The following is a 19,424-nucleotide window of genomic DNA, read 5'->3' on the forward strand; positions in this document are numbered from 1 at the left end:
GAAAGAGAGAAAGAAAAGGAAAGGGGAAGGAAAGGAGGGAAAGAAAGAGGGCAAAGAGATGGGGAGGAGGGGGGAGGCTCTCCCACCAGCCCCACTCCCCCAATCAAGCCTCCGCCACCCCCCGCGGATCCCTCACTTACACCGGGAGGCAGTGGGGAGCGTCTTCTGGCCTCCCCCGGGCTGCAGCGCTCCGACACATAGCAGCCCAGTCCTTCCTTGGTTATCTCCATCCAAGTTCCAGTGTTGCTTAGCTTCTGAGCTCTGATGAGATCGAGCTAGTCTGGGCTACAGGAGGTGGAAAATGCTGGTGATATTTGTCACGCTTCTGTGGAAGACCATGTGTGTGTGTGTATGTGCTTGCATGCCTGGAAGTCATGGTGACTTCTGGCAACACCTGCTGGGGGCTTGGTGACCCTTACTGGGGGCTTGTTTAGCCTGCCTCTGTGTCCCGAGCCCTGGTATTCCTTGGAGGTCTCCCTTCCAATTACTTGCCAGGGTTGGCCCTGGTTAACTTCTGAGATCTGATGAGATCAGGCTAGCCTGAGCTATCCAGGTCAAGTCGGGGCCGGGCCTGAAGGCTTTTATTAGTTTCATAAGAATTAGTGCAGGACAAGTGGGAGGCCTGCAACACTTGCAGGGGGAGAATCCCATATCCCCTCCCCCATGACAGCTCCAGGTCCCACCACCCATCTTAAACCAGGTGGTGACAGCAACAGTGCCTGGGAGCTGCTCTGAGCCCGGAGAGGCTTGCAGTATCCTGCGCCCAGAGCGAATCTCAGAGTGCTCAGCCATGGTGGCCAGGCCCAGAGCCTCTCCTGGCATCCTCCACCATGGCAGCTGAGTCCCGAGCCTCTCCTGGCATCTGCCATGGCAGTGACCAGGCCCAGAGCAGCTCCTGGCATCCTCCGCCTTGGTGGCCGGGCCCAGAGTGGCTCCCTGTAGTGGTGGCCCCTGCCCAGCTGAACCGGTGTGTTGTGTGTGCAAGCACAGAGAACATTTGGGTGGAATTTAAACCCACATTTTTAAAACTTTTCAGATTTTCTGCCAGCATAAGGGGTTCCCCAAGTTTGCAGGGAAATCTCTTCAGCATTGGTGATTTGGATATTTGCAGGTGGTGGCCACAAGTCACTATTAGTATATAGATGAACTGATTCAGCAGTGTTCAAAACACAGCTGCAAAAAGTGATTCTCACCAATATCTGAGGGCCTAACTAGACGAGACACTGGGAGTGCCTCATCTGAAGCGTTTTTTAGAAGTCACTTACCATGTGCCTCGGGCCTCAGCGCTGGGGTGGGTTAAGCCTTTCTCCTTCACACCATTTTCCTGATCCTCGGGGGATGGTGTTTCCCCCATTCTGAAAACTAGTGTGTCGTGATACCAGCACATGTATGTTTTCATAATGGGGAAAATAGCACTCCTTCCTGAGGTCATTTTAGATCAGGAATGTGTGTGTGTGTGGGGGGGAGAGGCTTAGAAACCCCACTTCCCTCCTTCCATGGTCTTGCTCCAGATGTGTCTGTTAAGAGGCTTTAAAAAGAGTAGTAGTTCCTGACACAGATCTCCCGGTGTCTTGCCAAGTTAGGTCATTGCTACAGTCTTTTACGTATCCTGTAAGCTAGCCAATTTAAATTTTGCTAGAGTCTGCCTCTTAAATAGTGGTGGAAGTGAATATTAACATGTCATTGGAGTAACGGATATGGTGCAATTTTTAGGGAAATTTTTTATTTTAATTGGATTTTATTGCTTGTACATTGTATGGAAACCGCCTCAAGTCTCAAGGAGAAGGCGGTCTACAAATGCTTTTAATAGCCAATAAATAATAAAATGTGTACCCATTTTTTGAGATTTTGGCACACAAACAGCTGCTTTAGTTTTCCTTAAATAGGCATGTCTGGGCAAAATCTCATGTAAAGAGTTCGTTTAATCACAAAGTGATAGAGGGTTGGAATACATGCTGTTGACGTTTTAAACTGAGTGTGTGCATACATCCGCAATACCCAGTTCCCTCTGTCATTATTATTTTTTGAAGCTGAAGTATCACGTAAATGGAGAGTATGATGCATATGAATGTATGCATGTGGGCCAAATCTAGAAGGTTGGTTACTAGGGATGCCAACCTCCAGGTGGGGGTGGAGATCTCCTGGAATTACAACTGATCCCCAGACTACATAAATTGCTTATTTATTAGTTATTTATTTACTTAAAACATTTATTCCACTTCTCCTGGATAAAGTGGCTGCTTTGGAAGGTGGCATTGTACGTTACCAAGGTCCCACCCCAGACTACATAAATTGCTTATTTATTAGTTATTTATTTACTTAAAACATTTATTCCACTTCTCCTGGATAAAGTGGCTGCTTTGGAAGGTGGCATTGTACGTTACCAAGGTCCCCCTCCCAGGCTCCACCCTCTAATCTCCAGGTATTTCTGAACCCAGAGTTGGCAACCCTATTAGTTACTGTGTGTGCCCGGATGGGTGGGTGTCAGAACCCACAGCCAACAACGAAGTACACGCATTCAGGAACGGTAATACTTTTATTGCAGAGCTATAGATGCAGTAACATAAGCACTTTTAAGAATGGCGGCGGCCCCATGGGCATAATAGGATATAGGGTATTCGTATGCACACACACACCCCTAGCACTGGCCAATTAGGCACCCTCCCGCATGCGGGATAAAGCTTGGAGACCGTTAGGTAGCTAAAGCTGAGAACTAACACTCTCCCACGGCACCTAGGAGAAACCCAGACAATACAACTCCCTCCTGCACATCTGTATATATAAGCATTTTGGTGCAAAGCAGAACAAGCACAGAAAGGAATGCATTAGCAATTAACCAGACACAGTCTGAGCTCCCCAACCCCCATGGCAGCATAGCTGACAGTGGGGAAGAATACACAGGTCTGCAGCCCATCAAGTTTAGAGAATTGTCAGATTTGCTAGGCAGTCCTGCACCAAATTGGGCAGCCTAAATCCCATTAAAGTCAACAAACACGAAATGTATTCATAGAATCAGGAAAGGAACTGAAAGTCACGTTGCCTAACATCCTGCCAAAAGGTAGCATCCTGCACATATGGACATCTCCCTGCCCCTGCAGAATTAAAATTCACTGTAAGCTGCCACAAGCAAGACTCCAAAGAGGCAGCGTAGAAGTATCCTAGATAAATGAATGGATCAGGCATTAACATATCTTGGGCGCCTGAAGGAGAAGAGTGTGAGATCATAAGTAGCAGTGCTTGCAGCAGTGCTGCTGAATAACCAAGCATGGTCCATCAGCAGCCTACTGCGGGATAGGGTTGCTGGGTCCTCCTGGCCACCAGCAGGGGGTAGGGTTGCCAGCCCCACATTGGAGAACTTCTAGAGATTTGGAGATGGACCCTGGGGCGGACAGGAACCTTAGTGGGGTACAATGCCATACCGCCCACCCTCCAAAGCATCAATTTTCTCCAGGGGAACTGATCTCTGTAATCTGGAGTTGACTTGTAATTCTGGGGGGCTTCAAGCCCTACCTGGAGGCTGACTTTCCTACGGCATGCATCAGATCAGGCTAAAGGCCGCCTTTCTCCTCTGCCTTCCTTGCCTCACACACTGTGATTTGGAAGTCTCCTTGAACTGAGGAGGTGGAGGGAGGGGTGGTGGTAGAGCTGCCAAGTCATGGCTGTGTGAAGTTAGACCTTTGGAAGCCAGTTGAACAAAGTGCCATCGCAATGACGGATACATTTGGTGATGGTGGGATAGAGGAAATTAGGAATGAGCAATGTTGGAGGGAGGGAGTGGGTAAAATGGGGCAGGGTGGAAGGCAGGAAAAGGATAAAGGAGACCCTTCTGGTGGTGCTTAATGGGTGCTGCATATCTGCTTCCTTGGTGTGTAGCTTTTGCCTTTTATTTGCGTTGCTGCCCATTGGAGGCTGTGGTGGGTGGTTGGAAAGGAGGGTGGGCTGGGTAATAAAAGCATAGCCTCTAAAGGGCAGCCAGATTCCTGCCTGATCCTCTGTTTCTCATCCCTGAACTCCAAGAGAACTCCATACTGTATCAGGTCATAGCGACTAACAATCTGATATGACACAGCAGCTGAAATATTTGAAAAACAAAATGATTCCCATATGTGTCGTCTTTAAAAAAGAATTATATATAAAATAAAAAGAACAAGGAACATCTCCTCCTCTCTGAAGCCAGGTCCCTAGTCACAATAGCTAGCTTTCCAAATAATGACCCAGTGTTTTTGGATAAGTTCCTACCGCAGATCCTCTGATCATAACTTATCTGACCTCAAGAGACGGGAGGGAAAGTAGCCCCACCTATTCCAATTCACAGGGGAGGGCTCAGAACATTTTTCAGTGCTGCAGAGATGGAAAATTGCTTGTCCAAGATAGTAGACACGAGATTTTCAGTATGTTAGCAGGGGATTTGTGTAAGTACCGCTATTATAGCTTAGAAATGTTTCATGTGGTCTAGTTCTAACTGCTTCCTATGGATCGATTCTGAATATTTCTCATTGTTCAAATATCTCTGGTTCGTTATGGCCAGAAAGCCCCATAGATTTCATTCAATGAAAGTACTATAAAGGAAAGAGGACCCAGGGAGAGCCCCCTTCCCCCACGGGGTCACTTGTTCCTTGGATTTGTCAGAAGAAAACCTCCTGACTCTGGCTTTTAACAGCAGCTGGATGTCCAGAAGGAAGTGGATGAAACTTTCCGCATGATAAACATTGCCGTTTGATAACGCCTGCACATCATTGGCTCCAGTTAAAAGCACAGCCACAGTGGTTTGCTGAAAAGTTGGCATTCTGACTTTCCATAAACTTTTGCACCTGTTTGGCAGTAATCCCAATGGTCTAGTGCAGTCATCTACACCATGGTGCTTGCCTGTGTTTTTTTTTTTTAATGCCCACTTACTACTTCCTCAAAGCAAAGAGCCAATCCCAGCTTTCCCTCATTGGAATAGGAGGAATTCAGAAGAGCTGAGGAGACATCACCTTTATGTCAACATGGAGCTTCCATTTGGAAGCAGCTGCCTCCATCATAGGAGGGTGTTTGGCATGGATCCTTTTAACATTTTGTGGAAGATTCCAGTCTTTGTGCATGGGCCCAGCCTAGGGATCCCAAGTCCCCCCGGGGGGTGGGGAAACCCCCACCCCAGAGGCCCATTCCCCGGTGCCGCCAGATCGGGCCCCGGGGGGAACTCCTCCCCGACGTGCGCATCACCCGGAAGTGACACGGGCACGCTGGGGGCGGGGCCACGGCCATACAAGGGAAAACTCTATGGTTTTCCCTTGTATGGTCATGGCCCCGTCTCCAGCGTGCCCGGTGTCATAACGTCACTTCCTGGTGACGTGTGTGCGGCGCTCCGGGATCCACCCGGGAGTCCCCCGCTGCCAAGGTAAGTTCCACTTGGCAACCCTAGCCCAAGACCCTATGGTGGCCATTTTGTGATCGATCCTCCCTCCACATGTCAGTCATTTTGTTCTGGCGCTCACGATCTGTTCACAAATTCCAAAAGAGCCCACAGGTTTAACTGGACTCGGGACCGCTGATCCTTGGTATAACTCCTGCTGATACATATATGCGATACCTTTGTCCCACGATCCTGGTTCCAGTATGATTGCAAGTTCTCCCCTCCCTGCCCCCAAATAAACAGGACTGCTCGGAACACTTTCCACCCTCATGTTGTGCTGGCCTAGGTGTTTTAAAAAAAATATTTTAAATAATTGCCCTTGGCCTTTCCAGTGTAGATGAAACATTTTTGAGGCAATGTAGAAAAACAAAGATCATTCTGCATTTGGGAAGATCTAGTTTAAAGTTAAGGATCTTAAAATGGCAAGCATTTCCACTAGTGTGTGTCATAGAGGTACTTTGAGCTCCCAATGCCCAAGAATCCCCAAATCTGTCCTTTGCGAACTAGTATACTTACACTGCAACCCTAAGGATGCTTTCCTGGGAGGACGACCTTACTAGGATTTTGAGCAGAGCTGCTTAGGACTGTGCAGCCTGAAGTATGAAGTTCTTTGCTTTTTCTTTGTGCTCTGAATACAGCTAATGGACCATTTCACGGGCAATGTGAACGTGCCTTTCCCATGTGCTTGAACACACTGTGCTAAGTATGGTGGGTAAATTGGACTTGTCCCTGTCGTCACTGACATTTTATAATTTGTATTATTTTTAAACAGATGTCAACGAGTGTGAAGTGTTCCCTGGAGTGTGCACCAATGGAATTTGTGTCAATACCATGGGATCCTTTGTTTGTCAGTGCCCCAATGGAATGACTTTGGATACAACTGGGCAGAGATGCTTTGGTAAGTGTTAGGTCACTTTAGCTCCGGTCTAGTGCTGTGGCTTAAACCATATACTCCAGTGTTCCCTCAGAGTTTCGTGTCCTGCAGGGGCTTCCTTGTCCTCTTCTGTGAGTGAGGGAATGCTCCCCGTCAGAATCCCTGAGCATGCACCAATGTGGGAAAAGACCAACCATCTGTATCGAAACCTCTGTGTTCATAGGCCATTGCAAACTGACTTTTTAAAAAAGGAGATCTTCTCAATTCTCCTTTATTGCTTTGTGTAGCAGTTGTCAAGTTCTGAGCACTTAAGCTGGTGTCTGCTGTAAAGATAATGAATGAGCGTTCCCCTCTTCTTGGAGAATGCTTGCTTATTAGGACTTTTGCCTGATTAAGCAAACTTGAGTTGATCAGTTGTATGATTTCGAGCCAACACATTCCAGTTGGTGTAAATCTGCGTCCACATAATACTTGTAGTTCTGAAAAACATGCTTTCTGGATCAGGCAGCTCAGAAGCATGTCACTCTGATTCTTCAGTGGAATTTTCTTCCCAAGGGAAACTGCATAATTTGCAGCTGTAATCCTGCCCAGCTGAAAATGTATGAAGCTGCTATATACTGGTGCAGACTGTTGGTATTGCTTACTTTGGCTGGCAGTGTCTCTCCTGAATCTCAAGCAAAGGTCTTTTGTATCACCTGCTACCTGATATTTTTCAAAACAGAGATGCCAGGCTTTGATCCTGGGATACTCTGTATGCAAAGCAGATGCTCCTACCACCCAACTACAGTCCCTTGCCAAGTTGTGATATGTTGACCTTGATAGTAAGGTGGGCCCATTTTTTCCATTTTTCCTTGCATGGCTGATTTCTCTAAGAGGCAAAGGCTAGCTTGTGGCACAGAAGAAGAGAACTCTGAGTCTCTGTGTCTGCATACAACTCATTCTCCCCCATCCTGTCACCCCAGCTGTGGGGGCTGGGAAAGAGGAAAATCACACATGGCAATTTAGAAGGGTGCCCATGTACATTCCGCTCTTGGGTCTGGGGGGGAAAGCAGTAAAGCAAGCAAATGACAAGCATTCAAAGAATAAAAATAGCAACGTAATTTGAAAAACTTTTTAGAAGTTTTTTTTTGTTTTTTTTTTTAATGGGTTGGCAGGTGCTTTTTAAAATCCTGCATTGCACATTTTCCTGCAGTCAACTCTCCTACTGTGGTACCGTTTCCCATTCATTAATTGTTAATATAACCTGAACAGATATCCGCTTAGAGACGTGCTACTTGACGCATGAAGATGAAGACTGCACGTCACCGATAGGGGGGCGGCACCGGATGGATGCGTGCTGCTGTTCGGTTGGAGCGGCCTGGGGCCCTGACTGTGATGAATGCCCTGCCAAGGCAACACCTGACTACGAAGCCCTTTGCCCCAGAGGACCTGGATTTTCAACTCGAGGAGAGATTATCAATGGCAAACCCTTCTTCAAAGGTACACTGGGAGGGGGATTCCTGATATTTAGGCACATTCTGGTGGAATGCATTGCCTTTGCCTTTTCCTTGCTCAAAAATAAACTTGCCTCGATTTTGCTTTTTGAAAGAATTAGAGTTGAATTATGGTGTTTGCTGTTTCTTATGTGAAAGTTGTACGATGACAGTTGTTAGGAGCCACCGAGGCAAAAGCTGGAATTTGGCTCTTCCACATGTCAGCCAAGCGCATGCTTGGAACGAGCTCCCTTATCTTCCAGTCCTATGCATTAGTCGGATGCTATGGTTTCCTTGTCTTCTGATGATTTGGTTATGAGAGGGAGAACCAGGTGTTGACCCAGCCTTTCCATCCACCTTGACATTTCTCTGTATGGGGGAGAAGAGGAAGCTCACAGATGTTCTTGCTTGCCATGCTGTGGAAAGCTCATATCCAGCATGAAGGAAGCTTTGCAGGGACTGAACTAAGGGTCTAACTACATAATACGTTTTCCCCTCAGTCATCCCCAAGTCTGTGTGATCAAATGTTAACCACAAGTTCTATTCTGGGAACTTAATTGCAGGTACATACTGACCCATTCAGATTAGGACTATGGAAATAGGGACCTTCAGTCTCCCCCCGTTCCATTTTCCGAAACTGAAATGCTCCAATGGGGGACTATTTGCCCCAATGAGGGTGGGGGGGCTCCACGTGCTCTGATGGGTGCACCTAGGTTTCCCTGACAGAGGCATTAGTGCCCTTGGGGTGTCACAGGTTGGGAGATTAGTGTGTGTGTATATGTGTGTGTGTTTTCTGTAATCCTTTTTACAAGGCTGGGATGTTGGCAGATTTCAGTGGCCAGAAACTGACAGCTAATAAATTCTCTAAAGATCCAGTAAATGTGTCCAGTGCAATAGTTAACATTTCCCATTGAGCTAAGTAAGCATGTATGAATAATTGCTGGAGGATGAGCAATGTGGTTTGCAGAGATGAGCCCCGGTATATAAGATTTCCCAATTTTTGATCCTTGTAGGCTACATGAAACTTTTTATATGAGAAAATGGTAGTGTGCATTAGTTGCTGAAAAAAACAGAGCCATTCATCAGTTCTGTTGTTCAGACTAATGAGTATATGATCAGCTTGTACCATGGAAGAAAGAATAGGAAAGTTCTGTGCCTTGTAGAGTATCTTCAAATGAGTGGAAGATTAAGATGCTTAAATATATCTCTGATGAGAATACTAGAGATGTAGGTCTTACACTGAACTGTAGTTTAAAAAAAGGTTTTTAAAATAAAATTGCGCTTGCACTTTATTGTTCATGAAACGACAGTGCACTGAATTGACTTTTTAAAAAAATTGTCTCCATCAAATCTTCCTATTTCTCTGTTTTAGATATCAACGAATGTAAAATGATTCCAAGTCTTTGCACCCATGGGAAATGCCGAAACACTATTGGCAGTTTCCGATGTAAATGCGACAGTGGGTTTGCACTTGATTCAGAGGAGAGGAACTGCACAGGTAACCTTCCTGAGCTTGCGGTTTGCTGTCATTATGTCCAAAATTTAAGTACTGGGCTTTGCTCTAAAGCTGTTTTATGTTTTCAATTGCAGATATCGATGAGTGTCGCATCTCTCCTGATCTGTGTGGCCAAGGGCTCTGTGTCAATACCCCTGGCGATTTCCACTGCGAATGTTTTGAGGGCTATGAGAGTGGATTTATGATGATGAAGAACTGCATGGGTATGTTAGCCAAGATACATTTGCACTGGATCACAAGCAAAATCTCATATGAAGCTGCAGTTACAATAACTGTGCAGTTTTGAAACTGAACTCCATTTTTACTGGAACCTGGGAAGGTCGGGGTGTGCCTCTGGGGGGGGGGGGGGGCACTTTGTTTTCTAAGTCTAATGGTAAACTACAGGCTGGGCTGTTGTTTTAATTTGCAAAACTACATTAGTCAGGTCAACTCCATAGACTGTGGGAGTTTATCTTAAATCATCAGTCGGGTGGGGGGATTAAGCGCTGTTCAAAAAGACGTTAGCTTTTTGGTTTTGTATCCTCTTCAAAGGATTGTGATTCCAAGCTGGTCTGCATCTGTGATTTTTTTTTTTTTTGCTTGAGATCTTTCAGTTTAAAATAATGAAAAGGAACTGTTGTTACTTTAGCTTGATTTGAAGATGTCCCTAGGTGGGAACTTAGGTTTCACCCCAGGAATCCTTCCACTGTGCCTTCATAGAATCAGTGCACAAAAGACTGTGGCTCTTAGCTCATCTTCCAAATTTCCCCTTCTCTGGTTCCAGCATTTGTCTCCCCCGCCCTGATTAGCTCTGATTAGTAACAGCTTTTATAATACTCCATGATGTCACTCTGGGACATGATGGTTTCTGAGGTTATTCTAGGTGTAAAATTTATGGTTGGCAGTGAAGTTGACCCACATACATGCTAATTGTTAAGAGAGCACAAACCCTTCCCTCTTCCAAATGTCTTTGCCACTTCCTACAGAGATTTCATATATTCCTCCATTCATAGCAGAGCAGTTTTCAATATTTATGTATTTTGAAATATGAACTGTGAAACTTAATACACTGAATGAGGGCACTTGAATGGTTAGGATAAAAAAAAAAGCTGAGTGGGAAGCTAGATTGAGAGATAGTTGCTACCTAAAGGAAAGCTAAGCTAGCACAGCACTCTAAAGCAAGGCAACTTTGCTTCTTTAGCACATATTGAGAGCCAGTGTGGTGCAGTGTCGGGCTAGGATCGGGGGGTGGGGGGCAGGTTCGAATCCCCAATGCACATGGAAGCATACTGAGTGATCTTGGTGCCAGTCACACTGTCTCAGCCAGCCTCACCTACTCCACAGGGTGGTTGTGAGAATAAAACAGAGGAGAGGAGAATGATGTAAACTGCTTTGGGTCCCCCTTGGGGAGAAAGATAGTTTATAAATGTAGAAAACAAATAATATGCATACAGGACTCAGTTCTCAAGTGTACATCTCAAGAAGACTCATCTGCATGATGGCCAACGGCCAATTCTTAAAAGTTGGGATTGTTTCCCGTTTCCTGTGCCACAGGCTGAAGGATTTAGGAGAGAGATCTCAGGATATGTCCTCAGGGTGGGGTGAGCGTATACAGCTCTCCTCTGTTGTCTGTCAGAAGCCACTGCAAGTGGAAGAAGTAGTTGCCTAAAATAACAGGTGTCCCCCTCATTTGCACCAAAACGTTTATAGATGTATAGATTATACATATGTATAAATTATAGATGTATGTACATTTATAGATTATACACATGTATAGATTATAAACCCCTAAAGTTTATAGATTGTCCAAGTGTTCCTTGGTGGGAATAGGCTCGTGGTACCCCACGGTGGGGGAAAGGGTGCAGTTGTTGTCCCCTCCCCTCTTTTGAGATGTCCAGATTCTTATTACATTGCTCAGCATTCACCCTCTCCCTGTGGTTGTCATTTAAAGCTTGATTGCTGGGTGTTGTCCAGGACAACAGGTCCTGCCTGGCCAAGACAACACATGTGGCCTGTTCCCTCTTCGATCAGGAGAAAGCAAGAGAGGCAGGCGAGAGACCATCCCTTTGGGGAACGGGAGGAGAACCAGTGATGAGCACTTTGCATGGGTGTGGGTCTGTGATTATTTGGGAAGAGGCATTGTCTCTCATGGCACAGTTAGAGAGGGGATCATCAGCAGCTGGAAGGTGACTAGAAAAGTTAGTAGCAGGAGAGGGAGAGACTCTCGGGGAGGAGGTCACTGGTGTGAACTTGGAGGTCCAAGGGTCAAATAAGTGCTTGGTTTAGCTCTACCACTTTGGTTCCTGTTTTTGCATGTTGAAACTTTAATCTGTAACGTGCATTCTGCTTTACATGCATCTTTTCCTTTTTTCCTTTTTTTAATTGTGTTTTTACAGACATTGACGAATGTGAAAGAAACCCACTGTTGTGCCGAGGTGGTGTTTGCCTAAACACTGAAGGAAGCTTCAAATGCGAATGTCCTCCTGGTCATCAGATATCTCCAAACATCTCTGCCTGTATAGGTAAGGCAGGGGAAAGCTTCTATACCAGCATTCATTTGCATTCTCAGCTTTCTGCATTCCCATTTCCTTTCAGCTCTGTGGGGACTGCATCATAGACCCCTAGTAGAGTCCAGGGCTTACCTAGCAAGTGCTGTCTCTCTGCACAGGACTTCTTGTTGACTTTTTTTAAAAAAATCACCTGAATGGAGTGCAGAGTACTATGCCACAGTCAATCCTCTTCATGCATGGGTGGGGGGGGAGTCTGGATTTGTGCACAAGCTTAATAAGTAAGCTATAATTTATGGCCTCTGTTTATGAGGGTCCACTAAATTAAAAAAACCCCCAAAACTAAAAATGACTAGATTACCATTTTTTTGTAGATGCTATGGGGTTTCTTAAATTTAGTATAGCTTAGATGGAGTTCCTAACCTTTACTAGCCTGCAGGCACCTTTGGCATTCTGACACAAGGTCATAGGCATAACCAGAAAATGGCTGCCATTTTGAGCCAACAATGTCAGGGAGTTAGCTTATGCATAACTCTAATAGTAACTCTTCAGCATTTTAGGCATAAGATGTGTTTAACATCATGCCTTTTTAGTTGAACGTTTAAAAATATTTTCTTGCCTACACACAGCTTACCTGCAATCACACAATTAAGATCTCTGTGCTGTAGTGGCAGCTGCCGCTGAAGGAACAATTTTAAACATCTGCGCAGCCGATCAGATCTTGAATGGCCAGTCAGAAGCCCTGCTGGACCAGAACCACAATCTGCCCCCCCCCTATTCTGACACAAGGTCATAGGCATAACCAGAAAATGGCTGCCATTTTGAGCCAACAATGTCAGGGAGTTAGCTTATGCATAACTCTAATAGTAACTCTTCAGCATTTTAGGCATAAGATGTGTTTAACATCATGCCTTTTTAGTTGAACATTTAAAAATATTTTCTTGCCTACACACAGTTTACCTGCAATCACACAATTAAGATCTCTGTGCTGTGGTGGCAGCTGCCGCTGAAGGAACAATTTTAAACATCTGCGCAGCCGATCAGATCTTGAATGGCCAGTCAGAAGCCCTGCTGGACCAGAACCACAATCTGCCCCCCCCCTCTAAAAACACTTGGTGAGCACCAAGAAAGGTGTTGGCGGGTGCGACGGTGCACATAGATCCTGCATTGGAGACCCTTGGCTTAGGTCTTCAGTATGTCTTATTCTGGCCCTGCATGGGGGCAAGCTCCCAAATCAATGACCAGGTCTCCCCCCCACCCCCAAAATGCCATCAGGATGAGTTAAACAGATTAGAATAATTTTTGTAGTATCTGACTTCTAGCTACATGCCATGGATGTTTCCTTTTAATTGGAAATGTGCAGCTCAGCTGAGATTCCAGTGAAATGTGGTTGTCAAAATTCTTTTTTCTTTTTCTTTTAAATTCTCTGACAGTAGAATCGTAAGTTGAAACTGGGCTCACAGATCTCCTGGCAAGAGCTTCACTTCTCTCGGCAGGAGTGAAGCTTTGTTCAGTGAGTTTCAGGATCCAATTTTGATTCTTGAAAGCTTATACTCTGAAAATTTTGTTGGTCTCTAAGGTACTAGTGGACTCCTACCTAGCTCTTTGTTCAGTCAGGCTGTTGGCCCTTGGGGCAGCTTTTGTGACCTAGGACAAGAACACAACCCTTTTACGCTTCAGTTTCCTTCTTCTTTTCTGCTTCTGCCAAGTCTTCATTTCTGACTGGGCTGGTTTCTCTCTATAACCATAGAAAGAAACAGATACACATCCTGTAGCACTCGCGCATGAAGTGATAATTCTGAGTACAGGCTTAAAATAGCCTCTTCTTTTTTCCAATAGATATTAATGAGTGTGACCTGAGCATAAATCTGTGTAAGAATGGGCGTTGCGTTAACCTCATTGGGAAGTACCAGTGTGCCTGCAACCCTGGATATCAGTCTTCACCTGATAAACTGTCCTGTGTTGGTAAGAATTTTGTTTTCCCTGTTTTCTGTTTTGTTTTAAAGTTACATTAGATTATGACCAATTTCGCACTGACATTTTTGTCATTCATTTTTCCCTATTGCTTTGAGTCCCCCCTTCCCTTTTTCACATTCTTTTTTCTCCCTCTGGGGCCCGGTGCAGAATGTGTTTATCTCTCTTCTCTTATAGATGGTCTAACATTCAGGTTTTTTTGGGGGGTGCTCCAGCCCCTATCCCTGTACCCACCTGCTCCAGAAGAGAAGCCGGCAGGGGACACCCTTGCCAAGGCACTGCTGAGGCAGGCAGCCCAGTCAGAGCCTGTAGGGAGGGGAACAAGGGCTAGGCCACGCCCAGAAAGGCCCCAGGGCCAGCAGCAGCAGCAGCAGCATGGCCCGACAGGCTCAGGGAGCAGGCTGTACCTGGGAACGGGCCAGAGGAGGAGGCCAGCAGCAGCTGGAGCCTCCTGGGGCCTGGGCAGGCTGCCAGAGCAGCCTCTTAAAACTTCAGGGGAGGGCAGGGTGGGACAGGAGAGTGCCCAGCCAGGGAGGCCATCAGCCCAGATTCCTTCCACTCCACGGGGGCCTGACCCTGAAGAGAGGGCATTGGGGGAAGCTGGGGTTACCTCACCCCCAGGAAATCCTTTATAAGGCCAGGGGGGAACGGCGACTGGCAGGAGGGAGAGAGGGTTCCGGGTGAAAGCAAAGCTCCACTCCTCACCCTGCAGTTCTTCCTGGGTTGGGACCCTGAAAAAGGAAACAGTGGAGAGTGCTACAGCCCCGGATTATGTCCCAGTCCTGATGGAGCCTAACAGACTCCTTAGCATTGAAGGAGTATATCCGTAACTAGATCAGTGACTTCTGTGCTAAACAGAATATAACTGAAACAAATCTTCAAGCCAAGAAAAGAGCGAGATAGAGCACATGAGTAAGGGCTCGCTAGCACAGCTCATGCTATCTAGTGTTTGTCCAAAATTGTCACATTTAATACTAAAGAGATGGAGAAAAAACACTATTAGGAATTTAGGATGATCATTCCAAGTTCCTAATAGTGTTCTGGTGTCTCTTGATAATTAGGAATTCTGTGCATACTCTCTACATGCGCAGAAGTACTATCTTTTAAATCATTTTTTTTTTGGTTTGGTGTTTTTAACAAATGATGAAGATAAATAGAACAAAATGTTTGTTAGCCTTGTTCTTTTCATTTTTTCTTTTTTTATATGTGTTTCCCCCCCCCCCCCATAGACCATGGTGCGAAATGCGTAGGGGTATTGATATTTGGAATAAAGAATTCTTTTCCCACAGCACCATTCACCATTTTTTTCTTTTGACTCTTTGCTCATATTGGTGCAGCCCTTTGTTCTTTTCTCACATGTAATACCCCCATGTTTACTTTTCAGTGGCCTGGTGGGTTACTAGAAATAGCTGGAAATATCTCTTTAGACAGGAGAGAGCTGGTGTGCTGTAGGGGTTGGAGTGCCAGGCTAGAATTGGGGAGACCTAGGATCAGGTTCCCACTCAGCCATGAAACTTACTTACTGTGTCACCTTGGGCCGGTCGCTCTCTCTGGTTGTGTCCAGACAGGCAGGTTGCTGCGGCAGTATCCCGCGGAGAAAAAAGCCGCTGGAGTTAGGTGCGCTTCACAGCATTCACACCAGTCCTGCAACGCCGACTACATTGGGCAGCCGGCCCGTGAGGGCCGGTTCACATCGCTACCACGCCACCAGCACAGAGCCATGGCTGATGCGCCCCTCTGATTTATTTATTTGTTATTTATTATGTTCAATTTGTATCCTGCCTTGCTGGGCAAACTGGTTGCTGAAAATGGCATACTGCCGTGCCGGAAATGAGAGGGCTGTTCACACGCCTCCTGCACTTCCGTGGCGCGTCCGGCCGATCAAACGCCAGAAAAGCCGCCATGGAAGCGCCTCACCAGGAAACTACCAGATTTCCCCGGTAGCTTTTTAAGCCGATGGGGAGTAGTTCTACCACGAGGTGGGTACGGATGGCTGTCGGGTGCCAGATGTGTGCATCTGATCATGCTGATTTGATCCGGAGGGGAGGAGTGACTGTGTCAGGGCAAACTGCCCGTGTGATCACAGCCTCTGTCTCACCTACCTCACAGGGCGGTTGTTGTGAGGACAGACTGGGAACCCATGTACACCTCCCAGAGTCCTCGGAGAAAGGCTGGGATAAAATTGGATGGATGGAAAAGATAGATAGACCCGGGTTCGGATTCCCAGTCAGCCATGATGCTCAGTGGGTGACCTTAGGCTAGTTTCTCTCTTCTCTCGGCCTAACCTACCACACAGGGTTGTTGTGAGGATAAAGTGGCAGAAGGAAGAACCCTGCATGCTGCCCTGAGTTTTTTGGAGGAAGGGCAGGATACAAATGCAATAGAGACAAACGATGGTTTTTTTTAGTAATAAATCCTTCCGTCTGCCATTCATTCTTTAGTTTTGAAAACTTGAGCATTGTGTCTTGCAAGTAACCAGCTCAAACTGCACAATCCATATTAGTTTGATTTTTTTCACATGGCCAATTTCTTGCTTTTTTCTAGATATCGATGAATGCAACATAATAAATGGTGGCTGTGACACTTTCTGTACGAATTCGGAAGGAAGCTACGAGTGCAGCTGTAGGCAGGGATTCGCACTCATGCCAGACCACAGAACTTGCACTGGTAAAGTGAATTTGTAAATGTTTGCTCTGAGATGCTGCAGAGCTCTGTCTTACAGTGTCTTTGCTGTTCCCTGATTTTTTAGGGCATTGTATCTGCTTATATGAGTTTTCGTTTGAATTATCAGTCTTGTGAGCCCCATGCATCAGAATTCACCGTGTTACTTCATAATGCAAGAAATGTAGGGCCAGGATTCACCAGTGCTTCACTCCATTTTCACTTTTGGCGCATACCTTTACATATAAAAGCAGGTTTCTCTTACCCCAAGAACCAGAGTCTACCGGGGGGGGGGGTTAAACAGGTGGAGAGCTGTAGCTCTGGGTAATGGCTGGCTCAGTTCAAAGGGACAAAGTTAAATGGCTTGCAGTGTGTGACACTGTTGAAATAAAGGTGGTCTGGCTTTTATCCCAAATGCTGAGGTCATCATAAGAGTAGATGGGTTTGGCTTTTACATCAGTCAAGTCCCAGAGTGTACCCTTTAACACTCTCCCATCAAAGTGAATAGCTGGCTTTCCAGAAACCAGGGTAAAAATACTAATGGGGGTGGGGGGAATAAATAGCTGTGTGTTAGTGATAGAACGGATGGAAAACCAGCCTTCCACCTTGACAATAAGTGGCCCACAAGCAGAAAGTGGCCCACATTTAGACACCCATCACACCTTTCTGGGAGCCCAGCAATATACAGGCTTCCGCCTACTGCCCACAAGTCCCCTTCCTGTTATAACACGATAAAAGCCACCAGTTGGCATCTCCGAAGAATGGTTCGCACTAGACTTTTTAGCAACTGTAGTAAGTTAGGAAACTCAAGGCTGTATTTAAGCCAGAGGACGATGTAGTGTTTAATCTCTGGATGTAGTAATTCTGCACACAGTGCTGCCAAATCATTGTTTCAGTTATGAGAGACACTGTCAAGTTTGAGTTTCCAATTAAGGGATATATGTCGTGGAAGCACAGGAAGTTCTTGGCCAGCAGACCACTCCACACATGCTCTGACTCCAATGCATTGGAGAGCTATTCTTAGGCATAAAGGTGCTGGGCTGTATTTGTGCCAATAGTTCAAACCTGATGGGATGGCCATTGCCGTTTCTGTGCAGGAAGGTTGACAGAGCACCACAAGGCATTTTAAAAATGAACATGCGTGATGTAGCATAAGCTTTCCTGGACAAGAGCACATTTCATCATTTGTACACAGTGCTATCTTAACTTGGCAGGTAGCAGATACACCTAAGTATAAGGGAGAAGAAAGGGATGTATTTGGGGGGGGGGGGATTGCAAACAGTTGCACCAAAATGCCATGAAATGCAAAGGCATATCATATTACAAGCTGATAAATCAAAATTCTGTATGTTGTTAAGTGCCTTCTTTGTAAAGCAGCAGATTGTTTGATTTTACACATGCATTTGAATGTGGTTCTAGTTCCAAATGGCTGATCTGGTGGGACAGCAGCCTTTGATTAATAAGATGATCAGTAGCCAGCACAAGATGTTTTCCAGGTTGCATGCATCTCTTTGCAGAAACAGTTTCTGTTTGTTTGGTGTGCTGGTGGCGCAGACACTGAATAATGAAAAGAAAACTCTTGGACTCTGTAGCTAAAATGAGTTAAGCTTTCTGCAGCTGCATAATTCCTAAAATCCACAATAGACTCATCTCTGGTGAGTTACACCCTTCTCCCTCCAAAGAGAGGAGGATCTTAGCTCAACTCTTTGTTTTGCAAATATTTCCTTTGAGTAACCAAGCAAAGTTTTGGATCTTAGACTAGTATGGGGTGTTCTTAATGGGGGCAAAAAGCACAGGAAAAATTTTTTAGGCCAAAACTATATTTGAGAATGCATTGGTGAGTTAGAAAAATTATTATTATTGATTCAGAACAAAGTTTGAGTCCCGTGGCAACTCTAAAACCAACAAAGGCTGCAATCACACACACACTAAATAATCCACTTTCAATGCACTTTCCAACTGGATTTTACTGTGTGAACTTGCAAAATCCAGTTGGAAAGTGCATTGGAAGTGGATTGAAAGTGGATTATTTAGTGTGTGTGATCGCAGCCTGCAGTTTCAATCCAGTGACCGTTTGCAAGTGGATTTTGCCATTTCACACCGTAAAAACCAGTTACAAAGTGGATTGAAAGTGGACTGAAAGTGTGTTATTTAGTGTGTGTGAAAGCACCCTTAATTCTGAGTATAAGCTTTTGTGTGCCTGCATACCCAGAATTAAATTTCGTTGGTCTTAAAGATGCCACTGGACTCAAACTTTGTTCTGTTGCTTCAGATCAACCCACTTGAATCTATGATTGAGTCAGTGAGCTGCAAAAAGTTGGAATTTTCATTATTTTAAATCTGTGCCCCTGTCACTGATTATAAACTGGCCAGGGAAACTATTTTCAGCAGAAAGAGCAGACAGGCAATAGTCTGAAATGTTATATTTTAATACAAATTAGTATAGGTGAAGGAATGAATTTCTGAGGGTTTTTTTTAGGGCAACCAGGTGAAAGGAAGACAGGGTGCTTTTAACAAACATGGCAAACATTGTGCATTTAAACTTCTGGAAAACAAGCATCACTCAACCAGGCTGAATCCAGGGAGCTCTCTCTCTCTAGTTCATGGTGTTGATTAATTTTTTGCATTTACATTTCTCAACTTCACTTTCTAGATATTGATGAGTGTGAAGACAATCCTAACATCTGTGATGGGGGCCAGTGCACTAACATACCTGGAGAATACAGGTGCCTTTGTTATGACGGTTTTATGACATCCGAGGACATGAAGACTTGTATAGGCAAGTGAAAAACCACTCTCTTATCCTAATCTTGTGTAAGTGTCAGAAGGAAAGGAAACAGTGATCTTAAGATGTAGAAGCAAGCAATAGTTTTTCATCAGCATTTCTGATCTGGGAGATAAGGAAGCGCTCAGTTTGTGCTTTTTGGTGCTACACATAAAGACTAGTTTATGTAGATTGTTAAGATTTGACCTCACATGAAGGATGCTAAAGGCACAAACAGTCCGGACAAAGATCACGTCTTCATCCATGCATGGGGTGCAGCCT

General features: G+C 45.4%; 1 protein-coding gene across 1 annotated transcript in view; it reads left to right on the forward strand.

The window, feature by feature from the left end:
* Positions 1–19,424, forward strand: part of FBN1 (fibrillin 1) — a 250,030-nt gene that overhangs the window by 153,116 nt on the left and 77,490 nt on the right. Inside the window, exons 25-32 of the mRNA XM_015411782.1 lie at positions 6,168–6,293; positions 7,521–7,748; positions 9,114–9,239; positions 9,332–9,460; positions 11,633–11,758; positions 13,583–13,708; positions 16,262–16,384; positions 19,032–19,157. Coding sequence (XP_015267268.1) covers positions 6,168–6,293; positions 7,521–7,748; positions 9,114–9,239; positions 9,332–9,460; positions 11,633–11,758; positions 13,583–13,708; positions 16,262–16,384; positions 19,032–19,157 — 1,110 coding nt within the window. The remainder of the gene's footprint in view (positions 1–6,167; positions 6,294–7,520; positions 7,749–9,113; positions 9,240–9,331; positions 9,461–11,632; positions 11,759–13,582; positions 13,709–16,261; positions 16,385–19,031; positions 19,158–19,424) is intronic.

This window comes from Gekko japonicus, unplaced genomic scaffold (genome assembly GCF_001447785.1).
Source record: "Gekko japonicus isolate JY-2015 unplaced genomic scaffold, Gekko_japonicus_V1.1 scaffold266, whole genome shotgun sequence".
Classification (NCBI taxonomy): domain Eukaryota; kingdom Metazoa; phylum Chordata; class Lepidosauria; order Squamata; family Gekkonidae; genus Gekko; species Gekko japonicus.